This window comes from Poeciliopsis prolifica, unplaced genomic scaffold (genome assembly GCF_027474105.1).
Source record: "Poeciliopsis prolifica strain line A6 unplaced genomic scaffold, Auburn_PproV2 SCAFFOLD072, whole genome shotgun sequence".
NCBI classification, from domain to species: Eukaryota; Metazoa; Chordata; class Actinopteri; order Cyprinodontiformes; family Poeciliidae; genus Poeciliopsis; species Poeciliopsis prolifica.
Genome location: NW_026562447.1, coordinates 353,463 through 381,178, shown reverse-complemented (window position 1 = coordinate 381,178; position 27,716 = coordinate 353,463). Strand labels below are relative to the sequence as shown.

General features: G+C 40.9%; 3 protein-coding genes across 7 annotated transcripts in view; all 3 read left to right on the top strand.

Annotated features, from left to right (window-relative positions):
• LOC129352075 (dnaJ homolog subfamily C member 13-like) overlaps positions 1 to 6,747 on the top strand; it is a 34,455-nt gene extending 27,708 nt beyond the window's left edge. For all 4 annotated transcript variants that reach the window (XM_055020909.1, XM_055020908.1, XM_055020911.1 and 1 more), the window contains 16 exons: positions 568 to 963; positions 1,053 to 1,166; positions 1,248 to 1,364; positions 1,433 to 1,610; positions 1,692 to 1,783; positions 2,055 to 2,154; positions 2,248 to 2,322; positions 2,414 to 2,526; positions 2,619 to 2,788; positions 2,875 to 2,917; positions 3,002 to 3,175; positions 3,256 to 3,435; positions 4,170 to 4,310; positions 4,380 to 4,523; positions 4,600 to 4,699; positions 5,794 to 6,747. In XM_055020909.1, coding sequence (XP_054876884.1) covers positions 568 to 963; positions 1,053 to 1,166; positions 1,248 to 1,364; positions 1,433 to 1,610; positions 1,692 to 1,783; positions 2,055 to 2,154; positions 2,248 to 2,322; positions 2,414 to 2,526; positions 2,619 to 2,788; positions 2,875 to 2,917; positions 3,002 to 3,175; positions 3,256 to 3,435; positions 4,170 to 4,310; positions 4,380 to 4,523; positions 4,600 to 4,699; positions 5,794 to 5,891 — 2,235 coding nt within the window. In that variant the 3' untranslated portion in view covers positions 5,892 to 6,747. The remainder of the gene's footprint in view (positions 1 to 567; positions 964 to 1,052; positions 1,167 to 1,247; positions 1,365 to 1,432; positions 1,611 to 1,691; positions 1,784 to 2,054; positions 2,155 to 2,247; positions 2,323 to 2,413; positions 2,527 to 2,618; positions 2,789 to 2,874; positions 2,918 to 3,001; positions 3,176 to 3,255; positions 3,436 to 4,169; positions 4,311 to 4,379; positions 4,524 to 4,599; positions 4,700 to 5,793) is intronic.
• Positions 6,748 to 7,697: 950 nt separating this feature from the next.
• Positions 7,698 to 19,160, top strand: topbp1 (DNA topoisomerase II binding protein 1). Of its 2 annotated transcripts, none has more exons than XM_055020981.1 (28): positions 7,698 to 7,983; positions 8,085 to 8,255; positions 8,359 to 8,493; positions 8,784 to 8,927; positions 9,049 to 9,230; positions 9,652 to 9,845; positions 9,972 to 10,148; positions 10,724 to 10,890; positions 10,974 to 11,137; positions 11,662 to 11,906; positions 12,003 to 12,310; positions 12,393 to 12,565; positions 13,116 to 13,327; positions 13,502 to 13,818; positions 13,896 to 14,081; positions 14,192 to 14,307; positions 14,894 to 15,017; positions 15,562 to 15,720; positions 15,804 to 15,900; positions 15,975 to 16,167; positions 16,650 to 16,879; positions 16,989 to 17,131; positions 17,207 to 17,303; positions 17,572 to 17,735; positions 17,955 to 18,083; positions 18,206 to 18,295; positions 18,661 to 18,822; positions 18,934 to 19,160. In XM_055020981.1, exons 2-28 carry the CDS (start codon positions 8,169 to 8,171, stop codon positions 19,060 to 19,062), a joined length of 4,524 nt encoding a protein of 1,507 aa, XP_054876956.1. In that variant the 5' UTR covers positions 7,698 to 7,983; positions 8,085 to 8,168; the 3' UTR covers positions 19,063 to 19,160. The 2 variants fall into 2 exon arrangements, with proteins under 2 accessions (XP_054876956.1, XP_054876955.1); XM_055020980.1 differs by having other exon boundaries at positions 11,985 to 12,310.
• Positions 19,161 to 21,421: 2,261 nt separating this feature from the next.
• Positions 21,422 to 27,716, top strand: part of tmem108 (transmembrane protein 108) — a 36,830-nt gene continuing 30,535 nt past the window's right edge. The window contains exon 1 of the mRNA XM_055020973.1: positions 21,422 to 21,929. The gene's annotated coding sequence lies outside the window, so the exon portion shown is untranslated. The remainder of the gene's footprint in view (positions 21,930 to 27,716) is intronic.

Sequence of the window (27,716 nt, the reverse complement as noted above, 5' to 3'; positions counted from 1 at the left end):
GACATTTGAAAAGAAAGGCAGGCACAGCATTTTACTGCACAATTCATTGCCATAGTTAAGGGTTTTGCCTTTTATTTGCTGATGAACGAATATTTTCAAGGAACTCCAATAGGACATTTTCTGTTCAGTAAATGTATCACCTTTCAACCTGTATTTCTGCTTTATGCTCAAAGTCTTGTGCCATTTAGCTGTTGACTCTTTAGTATGAAAACCAGAATGCATCACTCAAACTGTAAAGAAGCTGAATCAGCAGGTACAAATCTGCTTTATTCTGACGTCTTTTTCTTTCACATCTGTTAAAGGTCCATTTTGCTTGAAATAAGTGCTTTTTTGTATGTCTTTGACTCCAAAACTTCAGCAACAAGCTACTCTGTCTCAATTTTAACTTTCTTCTTTCCCATTTTTACAGCTTCACTTGTTAAACAGTTTATATGTTGCAGTTAAGAGATGCTGAGGGATATTGTGCTAATTTGTGACTGTAAAGTGCTCCATGAGTCATTATATCTGGCAAATATGGTGAGTTTTTGCTGTTCAGTAATTTATTTTCTTCTCCTCATCTGCCTTCAGGGTCTCCCAAAAACAGCGGCCCTGGCGGTGCAGTGCATCAGCTCCTTCGCCATAGACTTCTTCCTGCAGACCCATCTGTACCACGCCGGCGTGCTTTGGCATCTTCTCGTCTACCTGTTCAACTACGACTACACGCTGGAGGAGAGCGGCGTCCAGGCCAACCAGGACACCAATCAGCAGGAGGTGGCCAACAGGTTGGCCAAGCTCAGCCTGGTCGCCCTCAGCCGGCTGGGGGGCTACACTCAGACACCCACCCCCCCAGACACGAACAATCCTGTTACAGAGACCAACGGCATGGATGGCACCCCACCGGAAAACCCCACCATCCGCAAGAGCTTAGCCGCAATGCTCACACCGTACATCTCAAGGAAATTGGGAACAGGGTCTCCAGCTGAGGTCAGTTAAAAAGATCAAATATGATTGTTTTTTTTAAACAGTTATAAACTCCTCAAAAACTAAAGCAAGTGTGACTTATGGGGTTTTAGGTTCTGAAGCTGCTGAATAGTAACTCTGAGAATCCCTACCTCATCTGGAACAACGGGACGCGAGCCGAGCTGCTGGAGTTCCTGGAGGGTCAGCAGGAAGGAAACATCAAGAGAGTAAGAATAAAGACTCGTCAGTCGTCGCTTAGCGAGTTGTCAAGCGCAGTTATTCATGAAACGGCTTTGGTTTTATCACAGGGAGAAAATGATAAAAGCTTTGGTGCAGATTTCATGTTCAACGATCACAACAAAGAGCTCATAGTGGGGGAGATTTTCGTCCGGGTTTACAACGAACAGCCTACTTTCCCGCTAGAGGTGAGTACTACAACCTACAATCTTATTTCCTAAATAAAACTGACCTTATAATGCTGCTCTGTGTTTAGTACCCCAAAGCATTTGCTGCCTGTCTGCTGGACTATGTGGGCTCTCAGGCTCAGTACCTCCACACGTTGCTGGCCATGAGTCAGAGTAACAAAGTTGAGTCCCAGCAGCATGCCGAGAGGCTGTGCTTCGCTGAGATGGCCTTGGAGGCTCTTCGCAACGTTATTAAGAACAACCCAGGTGAGATGTTAACTCCAGTGAATCCAGATGTTCGTTGCTTTTTCTCCTCTGTTCTTACCTCTTCCTTCCGAATAATTTCAGGTTCTGAGTCAGAGTGTATCGGCCATTTTAAGCTGCTCTTCTCTTTGTTGCGGGTTCATGGAGCCGGCAGAGTGCAACAGCTCGTTTTGGAGGTAATCATGGATAATTATCCTTCATGTTCACAAGTATTTATGCATAAACATAGAATTAATATGCCTTAATATTAAATTCATTAAGTAACTTTTAACAAATGTTCTCTTATTTTAATCAAGTAGTGTTATGTTCTATAATGAATAACATATGTGCAACTCTATATAATTTAAATATTAAATTTAATCATGATTTCCTTGTAAAATACAAGTTGATATTTGACAAATTTGATTTTATTGAAAATTGACATTAATTTAAAAAATTTTTTCTCAGGTTGTGAATACAGTGACATCAAACCAGGAATGCGTGAGCAACATTGCTGAGTCTCTGGTGTTGTCCAACTTGTTGTTGCTGCTGCATTCACTTCCCTCCAGTAAGAAAACACAAACATATTTAACTTACTGTCGCTCTTATTATTTTTCATTATGAATTTGTTGACTGACATTGTTGTTTCTGCTTACTTTAGGCAGACAGATGGTGCTGGAAACTCTCCATGCTCTAACTTCAAACACAAAGATAGTCAAAGAGGCCATGACCAAAGGTCAGTAAGTCCAATAGCTTTCTTAGAAACTGTTGATGTCTTTCTAAATGTTGTATTGGTGCCTATTTTTGTTGGTCTGTGTCTCCTGCAGGTGCTCTGATTTATTTACTGGACCTGTTCTGCAACTGCACACACCCACAGGTCCGCACCCAGACCGCAGAGCTTTTCTCCAAGATGACCTCAGACAAGCTGGTTGGACCAAAGGTCAGAATGAACAGATATTAATAAAACCTCTGAAAAGACTCCCCTATATTCGTATCTTTAACTCAATCTATGATGCATTTTTTCTCCTTTAGGTGCGTTTGACGCTGATGCGTTTCCTTCCTGGTGTGTTTATGGACGCCATGCGAGACAACGCCGAGGCAGCGGTTCAGATATTCGAGGGAACGCATGAAAACCCTGAGCTAATCTGGAATGACACCTCGAGAGAGAAAGTGTCCACCACAGTGCGAGAGATGATGCTTGAGTATGTGTCTCAGTTGAATTTATGGTCATCACCTTTTAAACAGATCAGTGGGTTGGAAATTTAATAGTAAATCCTTTATTTCTAAGGCACTTCAAACAGCAAAAGGATAATCCTGACGTGAACTGGAAAGTAAGTTTGAGCTGCTGGTAAATAAGGAGATTAGTTTTTTTTCTGTTCTTTGGATTTTAATGGATTTGTTTCATGTGTTCTCAGTTGCCAGATGACTTCACTGTGGCTTACGGAGCTGGACAGGGTGAGGTCGAAGTCGGTGGAGTCTTCTTGCGCATCTTCATCGCTCAGCCTGGATGGGTTCTGCGGAAACCTCGAGACTTCCTTGTGTCACTGCTGGAAACGCTGAGCGAGCTGCTGGAGAAGAACAACCCCAACGTGAGCACCAAAATGTTGAACGAGACGTAAATAAGCCTACAGTTTATGATCATCTGCCTGACATAAACTGCTTCCTGCAGGGTGAGAGCCTGGAGACGGTCACCACGGCGGCCGTTTGCCTTTTCAGCACCCAGAGCCATCTGGCCGACCAGGTTCCCCCACTGGGTCACCTGCCTCGCATCCTGGCAGCGCTCAACCACAAAAACAACGCCGTGCCAAAGAGCTCCATCCGCCTCATCCACGTCCTGTCAGACAACGAGGTCAGACGCTCACATGCATCATTCATGTGGCATGCAGCTGTGTTGCGTAATTTAGCCACAGAACAACCTTAACAATGATGAGATGGGCAGAAAGTCGACCATAACTTTGATAAAATATTTATATTTTTCAGATATTATTCCTGTCCTTAATATCTATCAGAACCATCTGATGTCCATTTATCTGTCTGATCCACTGATCAATCCTTCCATTTCTCCATAATCCAACCATCCATTCATTCACCAATTCACTCTTCAGTTTGTCCCTTGAACTATCCATTCATTTGTCCACCTGTTCATGTGCTCATTCTTCTGTCTGCTGATGCATTATGTTTACCCATCCATCCAACCAAACGTGCTTCATCCATCCATAGATATACATTTGTCCATCTTGTAGCCATTCATCTATCTAATCCTAAATTTGTCCCTTGAACAACCTCTCCATTTGTCTATTCATATAGCAGTCTGTCCATCCTTGAACTGTCAATCTGTTCATCCATCCATTGGTCTGTTCATCTGTCCATTCTACTTTCCTCTCAGCTAAATTGGGATTTTTTTATCTTTTTTTTTTATCTTAATTTAAACGTGACAGACCAGATAAAAGCGTTTTTAGGGTTGGAACAGATTACTCTGATCATTTGAGTCTCAGAAAATATTTAATCTTGATGTGTAAAATGTACTGGAACCATGTAATAACCCCAATTTCCAACTCTGTGATCTGGCCACACAACGTGCAGCTGTGCGTTCGCTCCATGGCGTCTTTGGAGACAATCGGCCCTCTGATGGCCGGGATGAAATCTCGAGCAGACATGGCCGGGCTGGCTTGTGAAGCTCTCAACCGGATGTTTCAGAAAGAACAGACAGAACTGGTGGCTCAGGTAAGCTGTGGTTGTTTTTGAACTTTCCCTGTTGTTGTTCAAAATAACATTCTTATAAATGATCTACAGGCTTTAAGGGTGGAGCTGGTTCCATACCTTCTGAAGTTACTGGAAGGCATTGGGCTGGAGACGCTAGAAAACCCTTCAGCTACTAAAGCGCAGATAGTCAAGGCGATCAAGTCTATGACCCGCAGTCTGCAGTATGGAGAGCAGGTACTACATTTAATAACTAGTGAAATGACAATAATTGTTTTACAAATAAAACCTTTTTCTCATTGTTGTTTCAAAGGTGAATGAAATTCTTGCGAGGTCTTCAGTGTGGAGTGCCTTCAAAGACCAAAAGCATGATCTTTTTATCTCAGAGTCTCAGACTGCAGGCTACCTGACAGGTAAAGTCTTGTTTTTTCTAGCTGCTAACATTAATAATATCAGCAAAACTTTGCCAATTACTAATAATGTTGGCCCTCCTTGCTTCTCTCTGAGCTGTTGATGATTATCCCAAAAAATCACTTGGCTGATTCTTCTAAGCAATCCTTTTTCTATCCAATCCCTGTAACTTCCCGGCTCTACGCTTCCCTTCCCTCTTTGTCCTCTACGTTTCCTCCTCAGGGGTTTCCACTCCTTCTCTCCTGGCCGCCAGCAGCCCTCTGCGGGGTGGGCTCTAGAATCCAGAGCTAGGCCCCCACAGCCCCCTCTTTCTTGCTTTGATGCAGGTAGACTCTTACCTGGCTCCTACTATCACATAATTATCCTCCCCTTCTTTCCTCCATCCTTGTTCCATCATATGACTTTCCATTCCAACGTCTTCATCTCACAGTGGTAAAATATATATATATATATATTGGTGGTAAACGTTCATGTTAAAGCTTGATTCTCAAGTTGAAACAGTTTTTGATTGAAATTGTATTTCTTTAGGTTGTATTACCAGCTTGATGTAAAATAAGTCTTAATCTCCTGGCAAAACATGGATTTTTAATTGTAAAACATAATAATTTAATGTCCTGGAGTTCTTTCAACTTGCCGATTTTGGCCAAGTATATTTGTTCCAGGGTGAGAAGGAATTGTAAACTAAGAGAGAAATTACAATCCAGTTTTACTGAGATTTTTTTTCTCCTAAAAGACTTACGCAATGCAGGACATACTTTTAAAATGAGAGTAAAAAGAGTGGTACAATTTTATATTGAATCCCATTTATTCTAATATCCAGAGCAACCAAATAACACTGGATTTGTTATTAGTCTATCACATAAAATCCCAATAGAATACACTGTGGTTGGACTTTTGCATGTCAATGATTCCTAAAAAAAAGTGGAGCATTTGGAGAAAACGGCTTTAGTTTCTTAACTTTTACATCTTCTTGGTTCCAACTTAGGGAAAGTACATTGATGAACTCTGTGGACATTCACTCTTTAGTCATTATAGCTTCTCCTCTTCTAAGTTCCATCTTGTCTGCAGCCTAATCCATTGTCCCTTTGGCCTGCAGGTCCAGGAGTTGCAGGTTACCTCACGGCAGGAACTGGCTCAACAGTATTGTCCAGCGTCCCACCCCCTGTAGACAACGACAGTGGAGACCAAGGCTGAAAGACTGACATAGTCATGCTAAGGCTTCCAGACTGCCCTCTGCGGCTCGGAGAGGGGACCGCTCGGCTCCCCAAACATCAGAAGGGATGGGAGAGGGAAGACCGAGGGAGACAGTCACCAAATTCTCTGCGACTCGTCCTGCAGCATCACTTTCCTTCCCCTGGCTTTCAGATGACACTGAAGTCTTCAAGATTTACTTTCTTTTAACAAATGACCATATTTGTATTTTCTTTTCCTGTGCTACTTATTCTTCTGACAGAAAAAGGGTTACTTTTTTGTATGAATATATTTTTTACTTAGGGAAATTTTTCTCCTCTTCTTTCAGTCTCTTCTCGTTTATCATCCCAAAATCTTCTCCTCATCCCAGAAAATTTGGCCGTGTTTGTGCTCTCTTTTTACATAAACTTCACAATATTATGACTTGGAATAGAAATGACATTGGATATTTAAAAAAAGAAAAAAGTGGGCAATCTCCCCAGGAAAAATAGCTCCCAAAACTGAAGTGGACTTTTCTGATTTTGCTTGTCCATTTCTGATAGCTAGCCTTTAAATCCTCTGATCTTCAATCTTCTTCTTCTCTGCCAACCATGTTTTAAACAAATCTCTCCCCAGAACGCAAAAAGCACTAGACTATTTAAGAAAATTTAGAAATTTAAAGTAACTACAGGAAATGAGCTTCTGCAGACATGACGAATGACTTTGACTCTGATTTTGAATCTTATGTGAAAGACTAGTGCAATTTGTGAGATGTTCAATGTAATATTGCGTATATAAACTTTCTATATTGAATGTACATTTAAAAATGAAATCAGTCACAACTTGTACATAAAATTTTAAGAATAAAAGGGAACCTAAAGTGGTGGTCTTTTGTATTTAGATTTGTGATGAACAGCTTGAATTATAGTAAGCCAAGTTTATTTATCTTGCACATTTCAGCAACAAGACGATTCAAAATTCTTTACATTATGAAAACATAAAATAAAGAACTACATTTCCATGGAAAAGTTGCAATACAGACTTAAAAAATGATGTTTCAGTCATTAATCGAAGGTAGCCCTTAAATGTTTTAGCGTTGGGAACTCTGTGTTTGTTTCAGATTAGAAGAACATAGAAACTGAGTGATGCTTCTCCATGTTTGGTTCTGGTTCTTGGAAAAAAAGTATGGACCAGCACAAGAAGGCTTGAGTGGTTTGGAAAGTTGATATAACAGATCTTTAATGTATTTTGATGCTAAGCTGTTTAATAATTTGTAAACTAACAATATTTTAAAATCTATTCTTCTGATCTACAGTGAGTCAGTGTAAGGATTTTAGAACTGATGTGACCATGTTCAGGATCAACTACTTATAATTGAAGCTTCTGCTTACTCAAGATTGTTCCTCTTCAGATCCTTAGATAACTTCAAAATTATTTATATTCAGCTGAAGAATAAAAAGCTGACACGATATCTTTATCTCACTTTAAAGATAAATTTGAATACTTAATTTCTGAATATTTATAAGCACAAATGAGTGTGCAGCAGTTCAGGTGAATTGGTATGCATCCATTAGCATAACAATGTTCTTATGATGGATGTGTTTGCAATGTTTATCTTGAAGAAAAGTATTAAGATAACCATGTAAAAATCAAGGTTTTTCAGACTTAAGCAAATGTGAGGAAGACCGCAGGTTAAAATATGCCAAATTTATTTTTTGTGAACCAGAGTTCAAAAGTAAGGGAAGAGGCAAAATGAAAGACTGGAACTTCGTGTGCGGCTGTTTCATTCCACTCGGACGGATTAGCTTGTTACACCGGAAGTTGCGCCAACGGCGCGAAGAGTGTCAACAAAAACTCCAGTTTGAGTTAGCTGAATTGTCATAAAAAAGAACATTTTAATTTATGTCTGTTTGTGCATTTGTAAATAGTATTAGAAAAGTTTTGTGAAAGTTAAACAATCTTGACGTATTTAAAGCTGTAAAAAAGCCGGTTAAAGTTTCAGAGGTTAGCGGTAGATGTTGAGAGTGACTGCACGTTCGTAGTGAAAAGCTAAATTCTGTCATGAGTACAGAATATAGCTTTAAATTTTCAGCCAATCGGAGTCTTTTTACAAAAAGTAAGTACTTTGGGTCTTCTTATATTTACTAATTTGAATAAATGGAGGGTGTGCTTTTTGGAAAGCCTAACAGGTCTGTGTTCTTTTCATTTTCACTAAAGATAAAGGTTCACTTGAAGTTCCGTAAATAAGGCTTATTCGTAACTCATGTCAAGTCTCTTCACTCCTCATACATCGAGTTCAGCATGTCTAAAGCAGGGAAGGAAAACTTTATTGTGAAGTTTGTGGAAAGTGGAGGATCCAAACCAGATCATGCAGTCAAAGCATATGAGGTAAATATCACTTCTGGTTTAAGCTTTGTTTCTGTTTGTAACTCACAGGATTTTTGAGCCCTGTTTCTGTTTGCAGTTCTAACTCTGAGTCCTATTTACACAGGCCATTCTGGAGCTGCAGTCTGAAAAGTATTTAAAAACCATCCAGGAGGAAGATGTTTTACAGATGGACCAGAAGGACAAGTCTCTGTTTGTGTTCGTCAACTTCACCTCTCCAGCTTTTCTGCACTGCAAAAAGGTCTGAACCCATTATGCATTTTACAAACCTGTTATGAAATGTAATTGTTTTTATTTACAACAGTAAAGAAATGTAAAATTACTACAATTACAGTCTTGTATTTAACTTAATTATTATTTAAATAAAATGCATAGAATTAAATTCAAGTGCAAACTAAACACCTGATAATTTTAATAGTTGGGCTGTAACAATTGGATCTCTGGTTTTTTGGGGGGAATATTTTTATTTTAAAAGTTATAGCTGATCAAGCTCTAGGCTTTTTTACATTTATGCCACATTTGCTTCCACAGCTTGGGTGCAGAATAGTGAGTCCACTGGTGGTGCTGCACTGCCTGCAGCAACAGCGCTGTGTCCCAAAAGCAGAAAAACCAGTGTATAACATGGCGATGGCTGACGTCACTATTTCCTGCACCAGCCTGGATAAAGCAACCCGGGTTGGTTCTGATGATTTACTTTTTTTAAAAATGCATTCCTTCCAAAAACATAATTTTGGAACAAAATACAAAGTCTTACTATAAAAATGTGCTTATGTGTGTATTCTGTCTCCCTCTGCAGGGAGAGGTGATGGATCTGGTGCAGCTCATGGGCGGACGGGTCTATCTTGAGCTTAACGTGTCTGTCTCACATCTGATTGCTGGGGAGGTAGGAAGCAAAAAATACCTGGTGGCTGCCAACTTGGGAAAACCCATACTGCTGCCCACCTGGGTCAAAGTCTGCTGGGAAAAATCACAAGACAGGTAAGCACCTTAGTGAACTTGATTGATTCATTAAAGGACAGCTTCTGTTAATTAGCTTGGAAATGTTAGATTTAATTACTGAACAATAAACACAGTTTCACTCAGCTTGAAATTTTGAGCACTTTTTTTCTTTTTCAGCAAATTATTTTAGTTGGTGATTTTGTGTGTGGTGAACAATTCCTGTTTTAATTTGACCAAATGTTGTGGCTCTTTTTCAAAGACTTAATAATAATGATAATAATTGAACTATATTTTTTTATTTAAGATATCTCGATATATCAAAGTGCTGGTGATGCCATGGCCTCTAATGAGGGCATTAGACTCCAGAGAAACCTGAAGTCATGACTCGGTGCTCAGCATCACTGCGCTTAAATTACAAGGTGGAGTTTTTTTTTAATTTCTTTTGCACTTTCTTCTCCAGTCTCTTCAGGTACACAGACCTGCCAGTTGAGGACTACTTGTGCCCCGTGCTGCTTGGCTGTACCGTTTGTGTGACGGGCCTCTCCAACACAGAGCGCAAAGAGGTGCAGCGGCTCTGCGAGCAGCATGGGGCCAAATACACCGGCCAGCTCAAAATGAACGAGTGCACACATCTCATTGTTAGTGAACCAACAGGTAAAGTCTCCACAATTTTAATTTGTCCAACAAAAATATCTTTAAGAAAAATATTTAATTCCAGTAATGTTCTTAAATTAATTTTTTTTTTCATTGTTTTGCTGAGAGTTTACTTTTTGTTTGCAGGTCAGAAGTACGAATGCGCCAGGAAGTGGAACGTGTATTGCGTGTCTTTGCACTGGCTGTTTGACAGCATAGAGAAAGGCTTCTGTCAGGATGAGAGCAGGTACATGGTGCAGCGCAATGCTTCAACAACCACACAGCCCAACACCTCAACTCCTACAGGCACCAGCAAGAGAGAAGGTACCCTGCTAATTTCTTCTGTTTTTGTTGATGCATTCATAAATAAACAAACATAAATCCATGGTGGAGTATTAGAGCTTTTGTGGATAAAATTAGAAAAAAAAATAATGGCCACTGAGGTGTCCATTAATTCCCACCAAAACTCTTATTTTTGAGATTAATTTCATATATTCACAAAAAAAACTAATCCATTGTCAAAGTTTTAAATTTGCAATTAAAAAAGAATTTTCCACAATAAAAAAATAAATAAATCACCATATTTAAGATATTCTCTGACATTGTAAAGTCAAACATTTATAAGAAAAGGAAAAAATTGCAGGTTTTTCTTTTACTAAGATTGTTGAGGCAGATGTTTGTAACTGAAACTGACTGAGGTGGAAAATTTATGAATTTATGGTCATCTGGATACCTTCGAAAGTATAAATGGTAGATCAGGGCAAATTTTTTGTTGACACAGTAGTGTATCTTTATTCAAAGGTTTAGCCGTCAATTTGTTGCAATGAGCTATAAATTATGACTCTCCCCAGCCCCCAGCTGAGGTTTGTCCTTAAGGTTGTTGTGTCTTTTTTCTGTAGATGGCCCATCTCTGTTGGGCCTGAGCAACATTTCTGTCAACACTAGTGCAGCAATAAATGACACGGCCCTCACTAACATCACCATGAGTCGCGTGGAGACGCCAGACCCCATAGACCGTTTAGACCTCACTGTGTGCCCAGCAGATGATGTGTTGGACGGTTGTAAGGTAAAACATATCCACATTCTCACAAAGCAAAGTCATTCCTTTCATTTTTAGACGATTTTTAAATTTTGTTTATTGTTGCACAGTTATATTTAAGTGGTTTTCTGGAGAAGAAGCTGGAAAAGCTGCGGCGGCTCATAAGCGCTGCTGGAGGCCTGCGCTTCAACCAGCCCAGAGAGGATCTCACTCATGTGGTTGTGAGAGAAGTGGACCAGGAGCTCCAGAAATTTCTGTCCACAACAACTCACAGGTTTGAAATACAATTTTCTGATAAGAATTCTGTATTTTGGTTTTACACTTTTAAATGATCAGATTATTCAAATTGGAGGAAAATAAGTCTTTATATCACCCAATAAATTTTAAACTATTTTCTAAAGAAGGAAAAACAGTGTCTCAGTCCAGAAAAGATGCACAGCTAATCACCAAAGCGACACCAATAGCTCAGACAGCAGCACCATCAAAGGAAAATGCACAACTAAACATGGAAGGTGAACTGGAGGTACTTTCTATGGGAACAAAAAACAAGCCAAACAGAAAGAGTGGAGTAGGTTGTAGAACGCAATAGAAAGAGATGCAACTTCAACCTAGAATCGCTGTACCTGTAGGACTTTCAAAGACAAAGAGAGTAGAAGACAACTAAGCTTGGAAGCTCTTGGCCTTCAGTATTTTCTCTGTAGCTTTGTAGAGTTTGTGGATGGATATTGGTTGAGAAAACTGTTAAAGGGCACTTCAATTAAATCAAATTAAATAAACTGTTCCTGTGTTTCTTCTCAGGCCCCATGTGGTAACAGTACAGTGGCTGCTGGATTGTTTCTCCAAAGGCATGTTGGTCCCAGAGGACGGATACCTCCACCCGGACTGTCTCCCTCCAGCTTCAGACGCCGTCTCCGTCTCTGCTCGTCCTCCGGCAAGACATCGCTCCTCTTCCGGCCCGCCTGTTGCCAACCCAAACACTTCCAAGGAACCAATAACAGATGAGGATCTTCTCTCACAGTACATGGACGACGACCCCACAGTGGGTAAGAATTTGATTGATTAATTAATTCTCAGATTAAATAATTCAGTGTGAAATCATTTTTTTGTTTCTTATCTGTAAGTTGATCTGGCACCAGCAGCACCAGAGAATACCAGCATGAAGTCCTTGAGCGCAGCTGCAGAACCTCAGCCTGAGTCCTGGATGCCCCTCCACTCTGGGGGACCGGAGCAAGAGCCGCTGCCGCAGGACGGTCTGTTTTCTGGGAAATCCTTCCTGCTTGTGGGTTTCGGTGTTGAGGCTGAGGCTCAGCTCACGGCGCTGCTGAAAGAGCAAGGAGGCAGGCTGCTGACGGGCCGCAGCCGAGTGGTGGCGGACTTCGCTGTGGTCCCTCAGCTGGGCTGCACAGTGGAGGCCACCGTGGACGAGGTTGTCACTGACACATGGCTGGTGCGAATTCAGATTGTGATTTGCTTTACTTTTCTGATTTGTCCTCCAGAGCTTCATGTATGTTCTGATTTGTGTATTGCAGGCCATGTGTGTGGAGAACGAGCGCATTCTGCCGCTGACCTCTAACCCTCTTTTTACACCCGTTCCTGTGAGGGAGGGGTACTTTCCTCTCAAAGACTGCGTTCTGTCCGTCAGCCAGTTTATTGGAGCAGAGAGGGAGTCTCTGGTGGAGCTGGCCAAGCATCTCGGAGCAAAGTATGTGGCACATATTTTCACTTACTAACATATTCCCCATGTTATACGTGAAAGAAATCTGCTGGAGGGAATGTCTCTGTTCTCATCAATATATTAAGGAATTATTCACTGAAACAAGCTCCTATTTTTTGTAAAAAAAAAAAAAACTTGTAAAAAAAAAAAAAATTGTAAGGTAGTTTGTCTTATTTTAAGGGAATTAAGGTATTTGCACTAAAAACCAAATAAAAAAATATTTTGTTTTTGCAGCATACTCTCCTCTTGACTAATACATTTGTCCAATCAGATGTTCTTGATGTTTATTACGCCACATTAAATGTAGAAAAAGTTTTAAAACAAAGTCATATTTTTGCCACAACCCTGGCATTTTAACAGGAGTGTGCAGATGACTTTGACAGACTGCATAATAACTTGGAGTCTATAAAATACCTGTTTTGCAAGCTGAGTTTGAGTTTCGGTCAGGATCATTTTAATTCCCTCTGTTACTTCTGATGTTCCTTTTGCTGTGAACTTCTTGCTCAAACCTTTTGCTTTTCTCCTTTTACTCATACAGTGTCCAGGACTACTTTGTGCGCCTGGCCAACCAGAAGAAAGGCATGCTGGCCAGCACTCACCTGGTGTTACAGACCCCTGATGGAACAAAATACCAGGCAGCTAAGAAGTGGGGGCTTCCTGCCGTTACCATGCACTGGATACTCGAGTCTGCACGGACAGGGAAGAGGGCGGCGGAGGAGAAATATCTGGTGGATCTGCCCTCCTCTGCAGGTGACATATAATCTGTGTATCTATTTTGTGTTGCTTTAATCCTATTAAACCCTGAGGTTCCTATTGGCAAAAATCAACTGGATGCACATACCTCCATTTGAGACCCAAATGAAAGTACAAAAATCAGTAAAATGTGAAGGTCCCCTTTTAGCAAATAAATTTGCAATTCCACAGAGAAAGAAGACGAGAGCTTCGTCCGCGGATCCCAGAAAGCCGCTCCGCTCCAACCCGCTCATTGTTCCCCAGAAGTCCCTTTGCTGGGTCCTCAGGGCGGGAAAGCGGTCACGCCGCTTGATTGCGGTCGCTTTCAGAGCAAAGTGTTTCGATCTGTGCTGGACGAGTTGAAGCCCAGAGAAAACCCGAGCACACTGACACCAAACCAAGATGGCGGCAGAGGGAAAACACTCCAGAAGGAGTCGTCCCTCCAGCTGGACACTCCGTCTCGATTCCTGGTGAGGGACCAGCTCTTCAGGCCGTCCTTTAACTTCAAGGTCAGCTCCAAAAAAACAGACATTTAGTTTTATCGTCCACGGGGGCACATGACAGATGAATCTGTTCACTTTTTAAGGATGCACTCAAAGATTTGGAAACTCCTGGCGGAAGATCTAAACCCGGAGAAAGGGTGGAAACGCCACTTACCGACGTTATCAACAGGAACCTGAAGGTTGCTCTGGCAAACAGCTCAGTGAATAACGCCACAGAAATGCAGGAAGTCTCTGCCAGCCCCCTACTGGCAAAGACAATCGACAAGGAGGTCAGATAAATGGCCATTTTTAGTTTAAATATTGTAATGCTGTTCATGACTTGACTGAACCGACAGTGAATCTAATGAAGTACTGAGAATATGTATTTTGTTTTCTCAAGATCCCGCAGAAAGATTCGGGACCCTTGACTGGTGTTGTGATCTGCGTGGGGAAGAAACTGAGCAAAATGCAAAGTGAACTGAATGCTATTGCTGCTTCACTTGGAGCTGACTTCAGGTACTTTGCAGTTGTTGCAAATTTGCTGCAAAAATCTCTTTCTTCACAAAACAATACTCACACTTATTTCACAGAAATATAAAATTGTATCTCTCCTATTTTTTGCAGATCAAGTCATTGATCGGCAAAACTCTTGAGTTTCAATCAAGAGGTTGATTGAAACTTCAGTTAAAAATGATTATTGCAGTATTTAGTGGCTCTTAAGAATAAGTAAAAAGGCTTATAATCAATTTCTTTTTTTAGCATAATTTTATTGGAAATACAAACTTAAATCTCAGCACTTTGATTCACCGCATGAAAAAATCTCTAATAATCTTCACAAAACAAAATAAAATGATTTTTTTTTATTATTATTATTGCTAATTCACCTTTTAAAGGCTAGTCAGTCTATGGACGTCTCATTAATAATCAGTGACTTCCTGTTTTCCTGGGTTATGAATATAATTTCTTTAAGCTTTTCCTCCTAGACTGAAGACAGGAAGAAGAGCAGAGAGCAGTGAAGAACCTTAACTTGGCAACCTGCATTTAAAAGAAATTAGTTTTTAAATTTTACCAGATATGCTCATTCTTGCTGTCTTGCTTTTAGGTGGGCCTGTGATAACACAGTGACACACTACATCTACCAGGGTCGTGTTGGAGACAACTCCCGCGAATACAAAGCAGTGAAGGAGAAAGGCCTGCATGTGGTCTCCCAGTACTGGCTCCATGCTGTAAGCTCACATCAGTAAAAATACTATTTTACCTCAAACTGTGACCATTTTTCACCAAATCAAAGTATAAATCCAGCTACATATGACTGCCTTCCTCTGTCATCCTCTGTTTTTATTTAATGCAGCATTTAAAGGCACAACATGCGGGGGAAAAAATCTAATTATTATTTATACAAGTTTATGTTTAAAAAAATATACAACTACATTAAAGTTTTATTTATTTAAAAATAAATCTAAAATTATAAATATGTATTAAATATTTAAAAGTGACACTTAAAATTGAAAGTTGTCAGGGCTATTTGTGGCCCCACAGATTTAATAGTGGTACAAATTTGCCTCAAATTTACTCTTTATTTCTAATTGTTTTACTGACACATCCAAGTAACTTATTTATTTATTCATAGTTTATTTAATTATGTTCCTCTACACTTTTTTTGCCATGTTATATTTTTACCAAATCTTACATAAAGAAAGAATTTTGTTAGAAAAACAGTTTTTAAGTGTTGGTTTTGTCTCTTCGTTTTATGCATTTCTTGTTGTGCAGTGTGCTGAGGAGCAGATGCACGTCTCAGAGTCTCTGTATCCTTTCACTTATAATCCAAAGATGAGTCTGAACCTCAGCCAGGTTCCCAGCAGCTCCCAGAGATCTCCGCCTTTAACACGGACACAACGCAAAGAAGCGACTGAATCAAAACACAACAAGGTTGGTCTGAATATGTGAAGAAAGCTTCATCTAAACCTCCATGTTAGTGTTTGTCTATCTCATTGATATTGTTTATTTTTCAGTCTGTGGTTGTTGCTGCAGAGAAAAGCGCAGTCGTCCATCCTGTAAGTAAAGGATGTGTTGATGAAGACGAGGTGAACGATACCACGGAGAAAAGAGGTGAGGAGTTGTTGAGGAGCTGATCCCACTAACGACTTGAGAACTTACTGATTGAAGTGTGTTCAATTTTGTAGATACTCTGGAAATGAGAGAGAACCTGCAAAGACAGCTTCAGGAGATCATGTCGGCCACCAAAATGACAACAGGCAGGCGGGCTTCTGTCAGACTTGCCAGGGTGGGATCAGGCTGCACCGATTCGGGTCCAAACACGCCTGAAGGCAGCCGGGCTGGACGCAGTGGGAGCAGACGCACTTTGGAAGCACTGAGGTACAAAAAAAGGTCATGTGATTGTGATAGTGATGCAGCACGGGATTGTGGGAGTGTTTAACTGAAGCCAAAAAGCAATGCAGCTTCTAGCTAGCTAAGTTAGGTTTGTGGGATCACCTTACTTGCTTTGGTTACCTAGCAACAACCTTTGAGTAACTTGTGCAGCAGCGGTTTAAGGCTTCATCACTGTGCCTCATAACTGCTTAAAAATAAAAAGTGAAAGAAGGAAATGAGAACAAAATCTTTAGATAAAACAGGAAAGGTCCCATCAGCAGTTTGGCAGTATTTCAGATATTTAAAACGAAAAACTAATCGATAATTATCAATACTGACTGATATAAAACCCTTATGTTCTTCACTACTAGTCCCATTAATGTAGGAATAGAACAGGGCCCAGAATAGAGCCTTGAGGAGCCCCAAATAGAACCATCAAAAGGATATGATGAGAAACCTTTCATTGTTTCTCACTGATTCGTTTCTAGGGTCCCCAGAGAAGCGGTCATGGACATAAACACTGAGCCGTCTCAAAGTGAGCAGATAGTTTGGGACGACCCTACAGCCAGAGAGGAGAGAGCGAAGCTGGCTGATAACTTCCAGTGGCCTGGGAGTCCATCACAACACTCAGAGCCCCTGGCGACAGCACCGCCTCCGACAGCAGAAAATGGACCGCACTTAAAGGACTCAATGACGGACTCTGAGCTGGTGGAGATGGGTAAGAGGTTCCCTATAATAACATAGAAGCGTTGAGAATCAAAGGTAAAATGAAGGTGCAGTTTAATGCCTACATTTATTTTAAACGTTATCCTTCAATTTCCTCACAGCTGCTTGTGACGTTATAAACCAGCAAATGGGTCAGAAGGTCGTGGCGTCTTCATCAGAGGATCCAGAAGAGGACATCCTCACTCCTAAAGCTCCCAGCATCGCCTTCCCTCTCGCCAAACCGCCAGTAGCACCAGAGCCACAAGTAAGTGCTTCTTGGAACCTTCCTGGTTATTTCCAGCATGCCGCTGCAGCTGTAAAGGTCTTACGTTTCTGCCAGGAAGAGAAAGAGGAAGAAAAACAGCCGCCCAGATTTCAGCTGTCGTCGCTCAGCCCTCAGGAGCGAATCGATTACAGTCATCTGATAGAGGAACTCGGTGAGTCGCTCAGCTTTTCTGGGGATCAAATGTCAAAATACCTCAGAATTTTATATTTACAGTATATTAAAAAAAACATCAACAGTCTGAAATGATGAGAATCAATCCTTAATCAGTCAGAAGTCTCACACTGAAAAATGAATAGCTGAACTTCATTTAATTGCATGTCACAAATAATTTTTTTTCTTTTAAGTTGGAGCTCCATTCTCTCTTTTTAAATATCTACCAGGTGTAGTTTACCGATGCCATCTGTCTCTTTGTCCTGTAGGGGGCATCGTCCTGGACAAGCAATCTTTTGACCCCAGCTGCTCCCACATCATCGTGGGGAGTCCACTGCGAAACGAGAAGTATCTGGCCGCCATGGCAGCCGGCAAGTGGATCCTGCATCGCTCGTACCTGGAGGCGTGTCGCTCCGTGGGACACTTCATTCAGGTGGGAGCCTGAAGACAACTCCATTGTGTTTTATCATTCCAGAAGCAGAATCATGTAGCTTCAATTTGAAAATATAGTGCTAAAATCTGGATTCAGCTGGATTTGTTATAGCATCAGATGGTTAAGGTGCTAGCTCTTCATCTCTACAACCATTTCTTCATTCGGATATATTGATTATTTGAGGGTTTTTTTGTCCTTTCGTCTCTTCCTGTGATGCAGGAGGATGATTATGAATGGGGCAGCTGCTCCATCTTGGACGCTCTGCCCTCCATCACCTCTCAGCAGAAAAGACTGGCCTTGGCCGCAATGCGCTGGAGAAAAGCTTTGCAGGGAAGCTCTGAACATGACGTACGTACCAGATCCATTTCAAGGCTAATTATCACTGTCACTCACATAAGTTTTTAAAAGATGAGTGTCTAAAACTGTTTTAAGTTGTCTTAACTTAACTAAGGATGTTTCCCATTTCCCAGGGAGCTTTCAGTGGCTGGACCGTGATGCTGAACATTGACCAGAGCAGAGAGTCGGGTTTCAGGCGGTTATTGCAGTCTGGTGGAGCGAAGGTTTCTTCCTGCTTTTATTTTACAAGCTACATCTTAACAGGAGCTGCCAAAACCTACATTTATGCACCACCATTTGTCTCCAGACACTTTACAAGACAAGCAGATCCAATGTATTATATGCAGTAAATTTATTCCAGTCTATAGACAGATTCAAAGTCTTCTTTGTGGATTTTAGTTCAATAACGGCTATAAAAACAATGCAGGTTTTCATTCTAATTGGTTTTCAGCCTTAGAAAATCCAGCTGCTTCTTAGATTTTAATTTCTTTCTCCTTTTTTGTTTTTTTAATATATAAATGTAACATTTATTGAAATGTATTTGAGTTATCACTGTCACGTCATGTTTTCTGATCTGTTTTCCCTTCAGGTGCTGCCCAGTCCCTCCCCGTCACTCTACAGAGAGGCCACACATCTGTTTGCAGACTTCAGTCGTCTCAAACCCGGAGACTTCAGAGTAGACGTAGCTGAGGCCACGGCACAAAGAGTGACATGCTTGAAACCGGAGTACATTGCAGATTATCTCATGCAGGTGACTGACTGTAAACGTGCTTTCATTGCTTAGAAAAAGAAATTTAAATATCTTAAATCTGTTGGATCTCTAGGTGTTTTTGTTGATATTTTCTCTATTTTCTGGTCTCAGGAGCCGACGCCTCCCATCGAGTTGTACTGTCTGACTGCAGCTCGGCCTGAGGAAGACCCATGCTCACCGACCCGTAAGCGTAAAGCAGCTGCCGACCCCTCCAAGCTGAAAAAGAGCCGTCTGAACTGAAACATTTGCCCAAAAACATTCCTGCAACATTTTCATTTGAGTGAAAATAACTGTAAATAAGATGTTTTTAATGATTTATGAAAATGGAATCAAATAAATGTAGCATCTATATTGTCGTTCCTGCTGCCTCTGTTTCAAGCACTGCAGTTGCTGCTGCTCACGCTGAGTCTGCAGTGATGGATGACTGAAATATGGTGTGCAGAAAATGTTGAGTCATGCTTTGTAATTGGGTGGAGTAAGACATTGCGGCCTGTAGAGGGCAGTGCAGGGATTGAATCAGAAAGGCAAGGGTGTTAACTGCAAGTTAAATCCTATTTTAAGACTTGTGACTTAATGCTTTAAAGCTGCAGAGTGCTCAAAATTAAAAGTTTATTTAATGTTTAACTTCTTTTATTTATATTAACACATAAATATAAAATGATGTTTAGTTATTTTTAATATTTGTAATCCTTTTAAAACTCAGCTATAATCTTAAAACTGGTTTTCATGATGAAAGCATTCTTATGTTATTCATGTATTTCCAGGCAGTAAACACAGAGTTTTATTTCTCTCGCTGATGTATATCCATGGTTCAACAATGTGCTGCTTCATGCCAGATCGCCAGCTGAGGTTAGTCGTTCCTGTTCCCTGCCATATGGACAGATAAGTGGTTTAACCTCCTAATGGATGAACCGGCTGCCCTGCAGACGCAGGGTTGTTCTGTTAGAGGAGAATGGTGGTTACAAGACAAAGAGCTGCCATGACTCAGATGTCAGAGCTCAGTCAGGGTTTTAAATCTGTAGAGAAGTCCCTGAGAGGCATTTACAGATTTCTGCTTCCAGCTCATGTTCTGCCCAGTCTTTGTAACTGAGATACAGCATCCTGTCAAATTGGTCTTTGAGGTTCACTGTTGGACCATTTTCTGCTGATCAGATTGTCTTTGTGTCTGACCAGTCGTAGTAAAACGGCTAGAGATCCCATTTAGGAATGTTTGTTCACCTGTTTCAAGCCCATATTTACACCTGTACCCCATATTGGTTTTATATGGGAAGATAAACATGCCTAAAATAAGATCATTTAAGTGTAATATATTGTTCCTTTGTAGTGCAACTCCAAATGAAAAGTGAAAAACCTTTGAATTCCACTTTTTGTTACCAAACCAATTGAAAACCTAACCCATACCTATATCATACTGACTCAGTCTAGTTTGTAAAATCTATGTGGGCCCCATTCAGAAGCTGTTATTTTCTATCAAGCCACTTGTTGGAGTTTTTTTTCATAATTGTAAAGTGTTAGAAAATGGGACTCTTGTAATAGCCTGCATAGCTTTGATTCAGGATTAATTCGGGTAATGAGAGTTATATGCAATGTAAATTATTTTAATTTCCATTTGAGACCCAGCTAACACCTAGAGAGGGAAACCAACTGTTTTTGCACATCCAAGTTGTATTTACTAAATCCCAGTGGGTCAAAAAGTTCATCATGAGCCCAGGAGCATCAAGTCGGAACAAAATCCATGTGGTTCCCAAGTACATATGATGGGTAGGGTCTTTTGTGTTGACAATTTTTGGCTTGCTGCTGTTTTATTGCGTCTAAGTTGTACAATTTGAACTGATTCAAGGGGGCCCAAACTGGTTTTGTTGATGGTAAAGCTGGGACTCCTATGGTACCTCGATTTTGTACATTGATATCTGCAGAAGCACCAATCCAGTCTGAGAAACGTCCATATGGGGCCCATGTACATACAGTAAGTGATCTGACTGCTTTGTTTCAATAAAATTTAAAGTCACAGCAACTGTATTATGCTTATATCACCTGGTTATTTTTGTAAAGTGGGGCCCATATGGGTCCTCAGACTATTGCATAAACTGGTTTGCTTATTTTCCGATTGAGAAACAACTCAGGACTTACATGAGGAGCCCAGTTAGTTTTGCAAAATATCCATTGTTTGAAAATATCCATTAGTTCAAATTTAACCTGACCAAAATCTATTTGAGACCATTTGGGCCCATTTTGATATCCATCTCCTCCATAAAGCGTGAAGTGTCATTATGGGGCTCTTTTAGTGCCAATTTACCTACCAAAATTCATTTTAAGAACAAGACTGGGTCAAATCCTATTTGCATGTTTAATCAGAATAAATCGGAGTTAAATCGCGTAAAAATTAAAAACATGTCAATTTCTGTTTTCTTTACTAAGTGAAAAAAGTATGTTTCATTGGCTCATTCTGCTTGGGAGGGAAGGCAACAGGTGTCCCACAGAGGTGCTTTTATGCCACCCTCTGCTGGCTTGGCAGGACTCCAGGAGTTGAGTCTTCATCACTTCATCCTCATGTGAGAGACAACTACCTTAAAACCTTAAAGCCTTTGAGCGAGCGGGTGAGTTTTTACCACGACCCTCCGATCAGGGAGGAAACTGCAGCAGTCCTCATTAAAATTCTCTGCCCGTCCTCACTCCCCGAGAAATCCTCCTGGCGGTGGATGGGTGGCACCGACCGGCGTCCTGCGCACCGAGCCACCGCGGACCGCTGCTTCATCACCGGTGGCGGCTGTGGAGAGGAAGGAGGGCTGTTGCTGCTGCTGCTGCTTCACGTCCGGGTCTATTTATGGCGTCAGCACCGAGAGAGGAAAGGTGGGCTCACATGTTCGGGAGTCCGGTGAGGGGAGGCGACCTGCGCATCTAGAGTCCAAACACCAGCCGGCCGACCGGGATACCCGCACGGAGACTCGGTCCGCGGCTCTGCTGGCTTCTTCTTTTCTGCGTTTATTAACGACGGGGACGGGCAACATGTGCGCCTCGGTGGTGTGAAGTGCGGCAGCGCGGCTTGTCGGATGCGTTTTTCTCGGATACGCCAAGTACCCGACGTCTCAGAGCACCTTGTGTCATAGGTAAGGACCTCCACTTTATCCCACTTTCTTACCCTGTTCTCTGCACCTTATTGTCTCATTGCTTCTTTAATATTTGGAGCATCTCATTTGGATGGTCCAAGCAATCGTGATCTCCTGTGATGGTGCCAGGTATAGGATTTTGAACATGAAGTCATTGTGAATACTGCAGGAAAGCCACTGTAATTATTCAGCTGATCGTACTGGGTGATCTGGACATTGGTGGAATAAAGTAGAGAACAGTCCAGGATAAGATGCTGAGATGTTGTTGGTGGGGTATTTGAGGATTCCTGTAATAATGCACAGGAAGGGAAAAGGTCTTGTGTTTTCATCATTCGTCATCTCTGGTTTGTAACTCTTGTTCTGCAACAAGAATTATTGGGAATACCATGTACTGAGTGATGGTTTGTGAAGGTGCAATGATTGGTTTGCTTTTCCTCTACTGATAAACTTTCTTTAGTCTTACAACTTGCACACATCTGCCTCAAAGACCTTCCAAATTCTTAATTGCTTGAACGACCTGGATGGAACAAGGCAAACAAAGGAGACGACTCTCCTAAAAATGCTCAACTATTAAACCAGCCCTCCCATTTCAAGGCAGAACTCTAAGCTTTGTACTTCTTGCAATAGTTGGCTCACAAAGAGCCCAGGTTTAAAGTGTCCACTTACTGATCCTGCCAACAGGCCCTTCCCTTTGTGTCAGGAATGTTTGGTCGCATGCTGTCCACATAAACCCCCCAAAATCCTTTGTTCTGTTTTTAGAGGGGGACAATCCTCCAAAGCCATGTGGGCCATGAGTGGGGGGATGGAGCAAGAGGGGACATCTGTAGCTGACAGCTCCCTGGGAGCTGGCTGACATGCTGGGGCAACATGAATGGGGTATTAGAGAACACATGAGCAAAGCACTTAGGGCTAATGAGGACATTTATGCTGTGTGTACAATGCTTAGTGACAGGTTGGGTTTATCCTGAGGGACCAATAGGCTATTAATGATGCCTCATTTTTGACCGAATGAAGGCAAAGGGAAAAATGGAGATGACTTGTGTGGACTTGTTCATCCTCAGTTGTTGCTGCTTTCTTCAGATATTTAGATCTTTTAATTGCGAGTGGAAGAAACATACAATGTCCTCAATGTCCCCAGTGTGGAAAACGCCTGAACAACACATTCATTATGATAATTATCAACTTGAATGATATTGAGGCAATCCAAATCAGACGACAGATTATAAACATTTTCACAAGTGTTTCCATGTTCTTAGAAGTTTTAAGCTGAAAACGTTATTGGAGGGCATCTTGAAGGACCAACCCAAAATCCAACATGGCTGCCACTCATAAAATGAAGAAAAAAGATCTAAAACATATCCAGCAACATTGTTGCTCATCTTCCAAGCTTGATTTTGTTGCAGCAGTTTCATAACCTGCTGTGACACAACGTGTGCAGAAAAATGGAGAAAGTGAGTTTTTACAACAGACTTGGTTATTTTTTGAAGAAAATGTGACATTCAATTTATGGATATGGAGAACCATTTTGTTTGTCTTTAGTTTACAAAGGAATCCCTGACTGTTATTACTGTCAAAGCCAAATTACTTTTTAAATGTTGCAGAATTGGGAACCCACAACTCACCTGTAATTTACACTGCATTAACCTTTAATTCAAAATGTAACCACCCATCTTGTCTAAATTGTCAGTTACTGCCAACTAAAAATTTATGTGCACAGGCAAAGACATCAGTTTTAAGCAGTTAAACTTTGGAAAATTGACTCTCAACCTAGATATAAGCAGTATTTTCAGAAGTTTGTCATGTGGATCCATCCAAAAAAAAAAAAAAAAACAGCCTGTTGACGTCCAAAGATCATATTTTATCAAGTAAATTTGAATTATAAAAAGCTTTCTTGCCTGGAAAATCCAAAGAAAGACTCCTGAGAAAGCCTGGAGAAGTGTTTATGCTTTGTAAAAATCTTAGAATATATCATTAACTTTGTGAAACCTTTAGTTGATTTAATTTTGAGTGTACAATAATGCAACAATTCCAGTCTTCGTAAATGAGAATCACTGAGTTCACTGAGTTTATCAAAAATGATGGAGGTCAAAATTTGAGCTCAGTCACTTCAACACCGCCCCAACCAGCCTCACATATGCTGTCAGCTTTGGGAGGAATTTTTCACAGTACAGCGGCTGAACAATGTCAGCAGCTGCTCTCTTATCACCAGTGTCAGGAAAAGGTCCGCATTAACAATGGAAAAACACCCGGAAAATATCGGCTGTCCCATCCAGCAGCGGCGGGGCTCTGTGAGGCGAGCTTATCGGAGGAATTCGCAGGAAAAGGGAAACTCTGGCTTGTGACTCCTGGGGTTAAACGTTCGAGCTGATGGGAAAAGGGCTGGCCGGGGACTTAGAAAGCGCGAATTATAATTATAAGTCGGCGTCCCTCATGACTGGTGCAGAGTGGTACACTGTGAGGTGGAATGTGGCCCCATGGGGCCTCAGTGGTACGCAGCCTGTGCTCAGGTTGGACTTTGTGCTTTCCTTCACCAAACAGCAAATGGTCCAAACCAGAATTATTTTCTAAATGCCACGCTTTATTAGCTGCTTTGGAAATTACTTCTATTTAAAGGAAGTCATAGGTTGTAACTACAGGGGAGATTCCAAGCTGAATAGCAGGGAAAAGCCTCTTAACTCAACAATAGTAAAAAAAAATCAGCTTTTGATTTTGTTGAGCAGAACCCCTCGGCCTTTTCTTCCTCAAGGTGTTGGTTCTCTCGGTCGTTATTCTGTACGCAGCAGTTTCATAATCGCAATGAAGCACAGACCGTGTGATCTCTGGAGTGAACAAAAGGCCTGATAAATACCAGCAAACACACCTGCCCTCGCAGAACAGTGGCAACAGGAAGAAAAGTGGGAGTTGGAACTGACCGTTATGGTGACTGGAGCAGGCGATGGGCACACGGAGATAAGACGTGCGGGAAACCATCTGAGCATGAGCTGTTTACAAGCGGGGGGGATTCCTGACATTCCTCAGCTGCAGCCATGCCACTCCGATCTGCACCTCCACCACTGATGGTCACCTTCTGGGACCAACGAGATCCTGAAAACGACTGGCGGAGAGTTGGTTTGAATGTGTCGCGCAACAAGAGATGTTTTCCAGTGTTGCAATGGAGACATTCAGGAAGCTAAGCAATAAGACAGCTGGTTGAGGAGCGTCCTCTTCAAGTGTTTGTAGGTTTAGTCCCGAATAAATGTGGAACATCAACGGCTCTTTTGTCTGTTTATAAAGAGTTGAGGCTTGAACCAATAGAACAAAATGTTCTAAGTTCTATATTCAAAATACAAGGTGGACATTCATGATTCTCAGAAAGTTTTACCTTATGTTCCAAAGACAATTTTATTCTCAAAAACCTATTGAAACATTTTATTGTTTTAAGACCTAATTTTGTGTGTATGGTTTTAAGATAGTGAAATCTAAATTGCCCCTTCTTGTAAAATTTAAGAGCATAATTGATTATGATCAAAAATTATTGCACATGCATGGATGAAGCATTTATTGTGAAAATGATGCATGAATTAAAACCAGGACTTAGCCTGGACAGTTACATTTGCAACACGAGAAACAGAGCTTATTTATGTCCTAACATACAATGATGAAAATTAAAATAACCAATTAAAAAGAGAATGGTATTAAAGTCCTTCTTATGACCTACCTATAATTATTACCCAAGTTGTGTAATGTTTAAAAACCAGCATCCTCTTTGTTTATGGGCATCTTCAAGTGAAAATAAAAAAATCCAACCTTTTGATTTGAGCACATTTAATCGGTGACTGGAGTAATAGATTTACTGCCCTCTGTTAAACTGACCTCCTGCTTTACAGAGTTAATAATAAAACAACACAAAAAGCATTTGGTTTTGTGTGAGCCACTCTATAAAATGGGAAAAACAAAAGAAGATGTCATTTAAGTAAGGCAAAAACTACAAGACAGAAAGAAAATGCATCGTCTTACCTACCAACACAAACATAAATCCAGTGTTTGCTAAACACAACTGGAAGTACATCTTGAACGATATGCTGAGGAGAGATAAAATTTAAGACCTCCAACGTTGGTCCAGTGTGAAACAAAAAGGAAACTGCGTTAGCAGATCTATGGTGCTGTGAGCCATTTTTTTCTACAGTGTTTAAATTCTTGTTAGCATCTGAGAAATACTAGCAGGCTTTAAAGAGAGTCCAGTAGTCTGAAAATAGGTCACCACTGGATATTTCAGCAGATTAATGGCCCAAAACGTGACCAATTAAGGAGGATATAAGAGACAGGAAAAGAATCTGTAAAGATTATTATTGGAAAACCTCAGCAAATGCAATCAAATTGCAATGTACATTTCTCTCATGGGTGCCAAGAAATTTGTTGGCTTATTTTCAGAACTTTCTGCTCTGCTTTGCAATCTTTTTAAACATTTCATCTCATTCTGTGGTAAAGCATTTAAATAGAATAAAAAATGGAACATTTAATTGTTGTTTTGAATCTGACATGTTATGCTTTATCAGCCCAAAGTCGCCTGACTTTTCTGAAGCTTATGAGACGTGAGGTTGTTGAGTGAAATATCTTGACAGATCGAGGATGGATTACTCTGACATTTTGCACAGACGTTCATGTTCCCATTTTAAGGTGAACTGACCTTCTTACGCAGCAGACACTTAGACTTCTCATACCTTTAAAGGCACAGGAGGAAATTGTCCTGAACCACTGAGCTTTGTATACATGAGCGCGATGACAGATCCCTGAAGTGCCCACTTTTTCTTCAGCTGCTGCATTTGAAAAATACTTACAGTTCTGAAAAGATTGAATCAAATCTCTTATAGGAGGAAGCCAGGAACCTTGGTTACTTTGTTCTTATCTCTCCACTCTGTGAATTAGCATCTTGCATCAGTTTCCTTCCGACCACATTCTGTTTGAAGAGAATTTGTTTGTGTCTTTAAGATCAGAGAAGCCTTTAATCTGGCTTTCCAATCAGAGAGAGAAATATTCCAGAGAGACGCAGGAGAAAAATCAAAGTGGGTGTTATTGGGTGTGTTGTGTAAAAAAACGTAACTGCAAGAAATGTTTTGGTTTTGGATCAACGACTGTATTTCTTTACCATTTTGTGCAAATGACTGGTTCCAAAGGGATTGTGGTGGTAGGGTAGGTAGGGAGGGTGTTGTTGACTCAGGGAATGACAAAACAAGCAGGTGATGGTGGGGAACACCTGTGGGGATTATTTAGAGCCTTGGACGGATTATGTGACCCCGACTAACCATCACCCATTTTCTTGGAAAACAGCAGCTGTTCTCGGGAACATGTTTTTTGAGGAAACATGTTCCTCTATGAAACATTATGAATGCTTGTTGGCGTAAAGACTCCCCAGAAAGATCCTTTCAGTTTGTACTTGTCTCTCATTTAGGTGCTGACTGTTTGTTTCTGTACTAATCCAGAGAAGGAAAATGTACTGCAGAAAAAAACCAAATGTTTTACAGACAGAGATTTACAAACTTCATTTTAATTACATCTAAAACCTGTTTCATTGTTTAAGTTTCCATCCATCCATCCATTCAACTTTTCATTTGTTCATCTATCAATTAATTTGACTCCTACATCCATCCATCCATCTGTGCATGTATTATATAGAAATATGTAAGAATTTGGCACATAGTCAGTATCAAACAGAACTTTTCTAGCTGGGGCCCCAAATCTAAGTAGCATCATATGTTGAGGAATTCGGAGTCCCATCCCTTCCACCATGATGGATCTCATTATTGGGTT

Excerpts from the sequence above, each read along its gene's own strand:
- topbp1 (XM_055020980.1), top strand. The coding sequence starts at position 8,169 with ATGTCTAAAGCAGGGAAGGAAAACTTTATTGTGAAGTTTGTGGAAAGT. Across the intron at positions 14,308-14,893 it reads TCACTTGGAGCTGACTTCAG|GTGGGCCTGTGATAACACAG; the intron begins GTACTTTGCAGT and ends TCTTGCTTTTAG. Across the intron at positions 15,721-15,803 it reads CTGAATCAAAACACAACAAG|TCTGTGGTTGTTGCTGCAGA; the intron begins GTTGGTCTGAAT and ends TTTATTTTTCAG.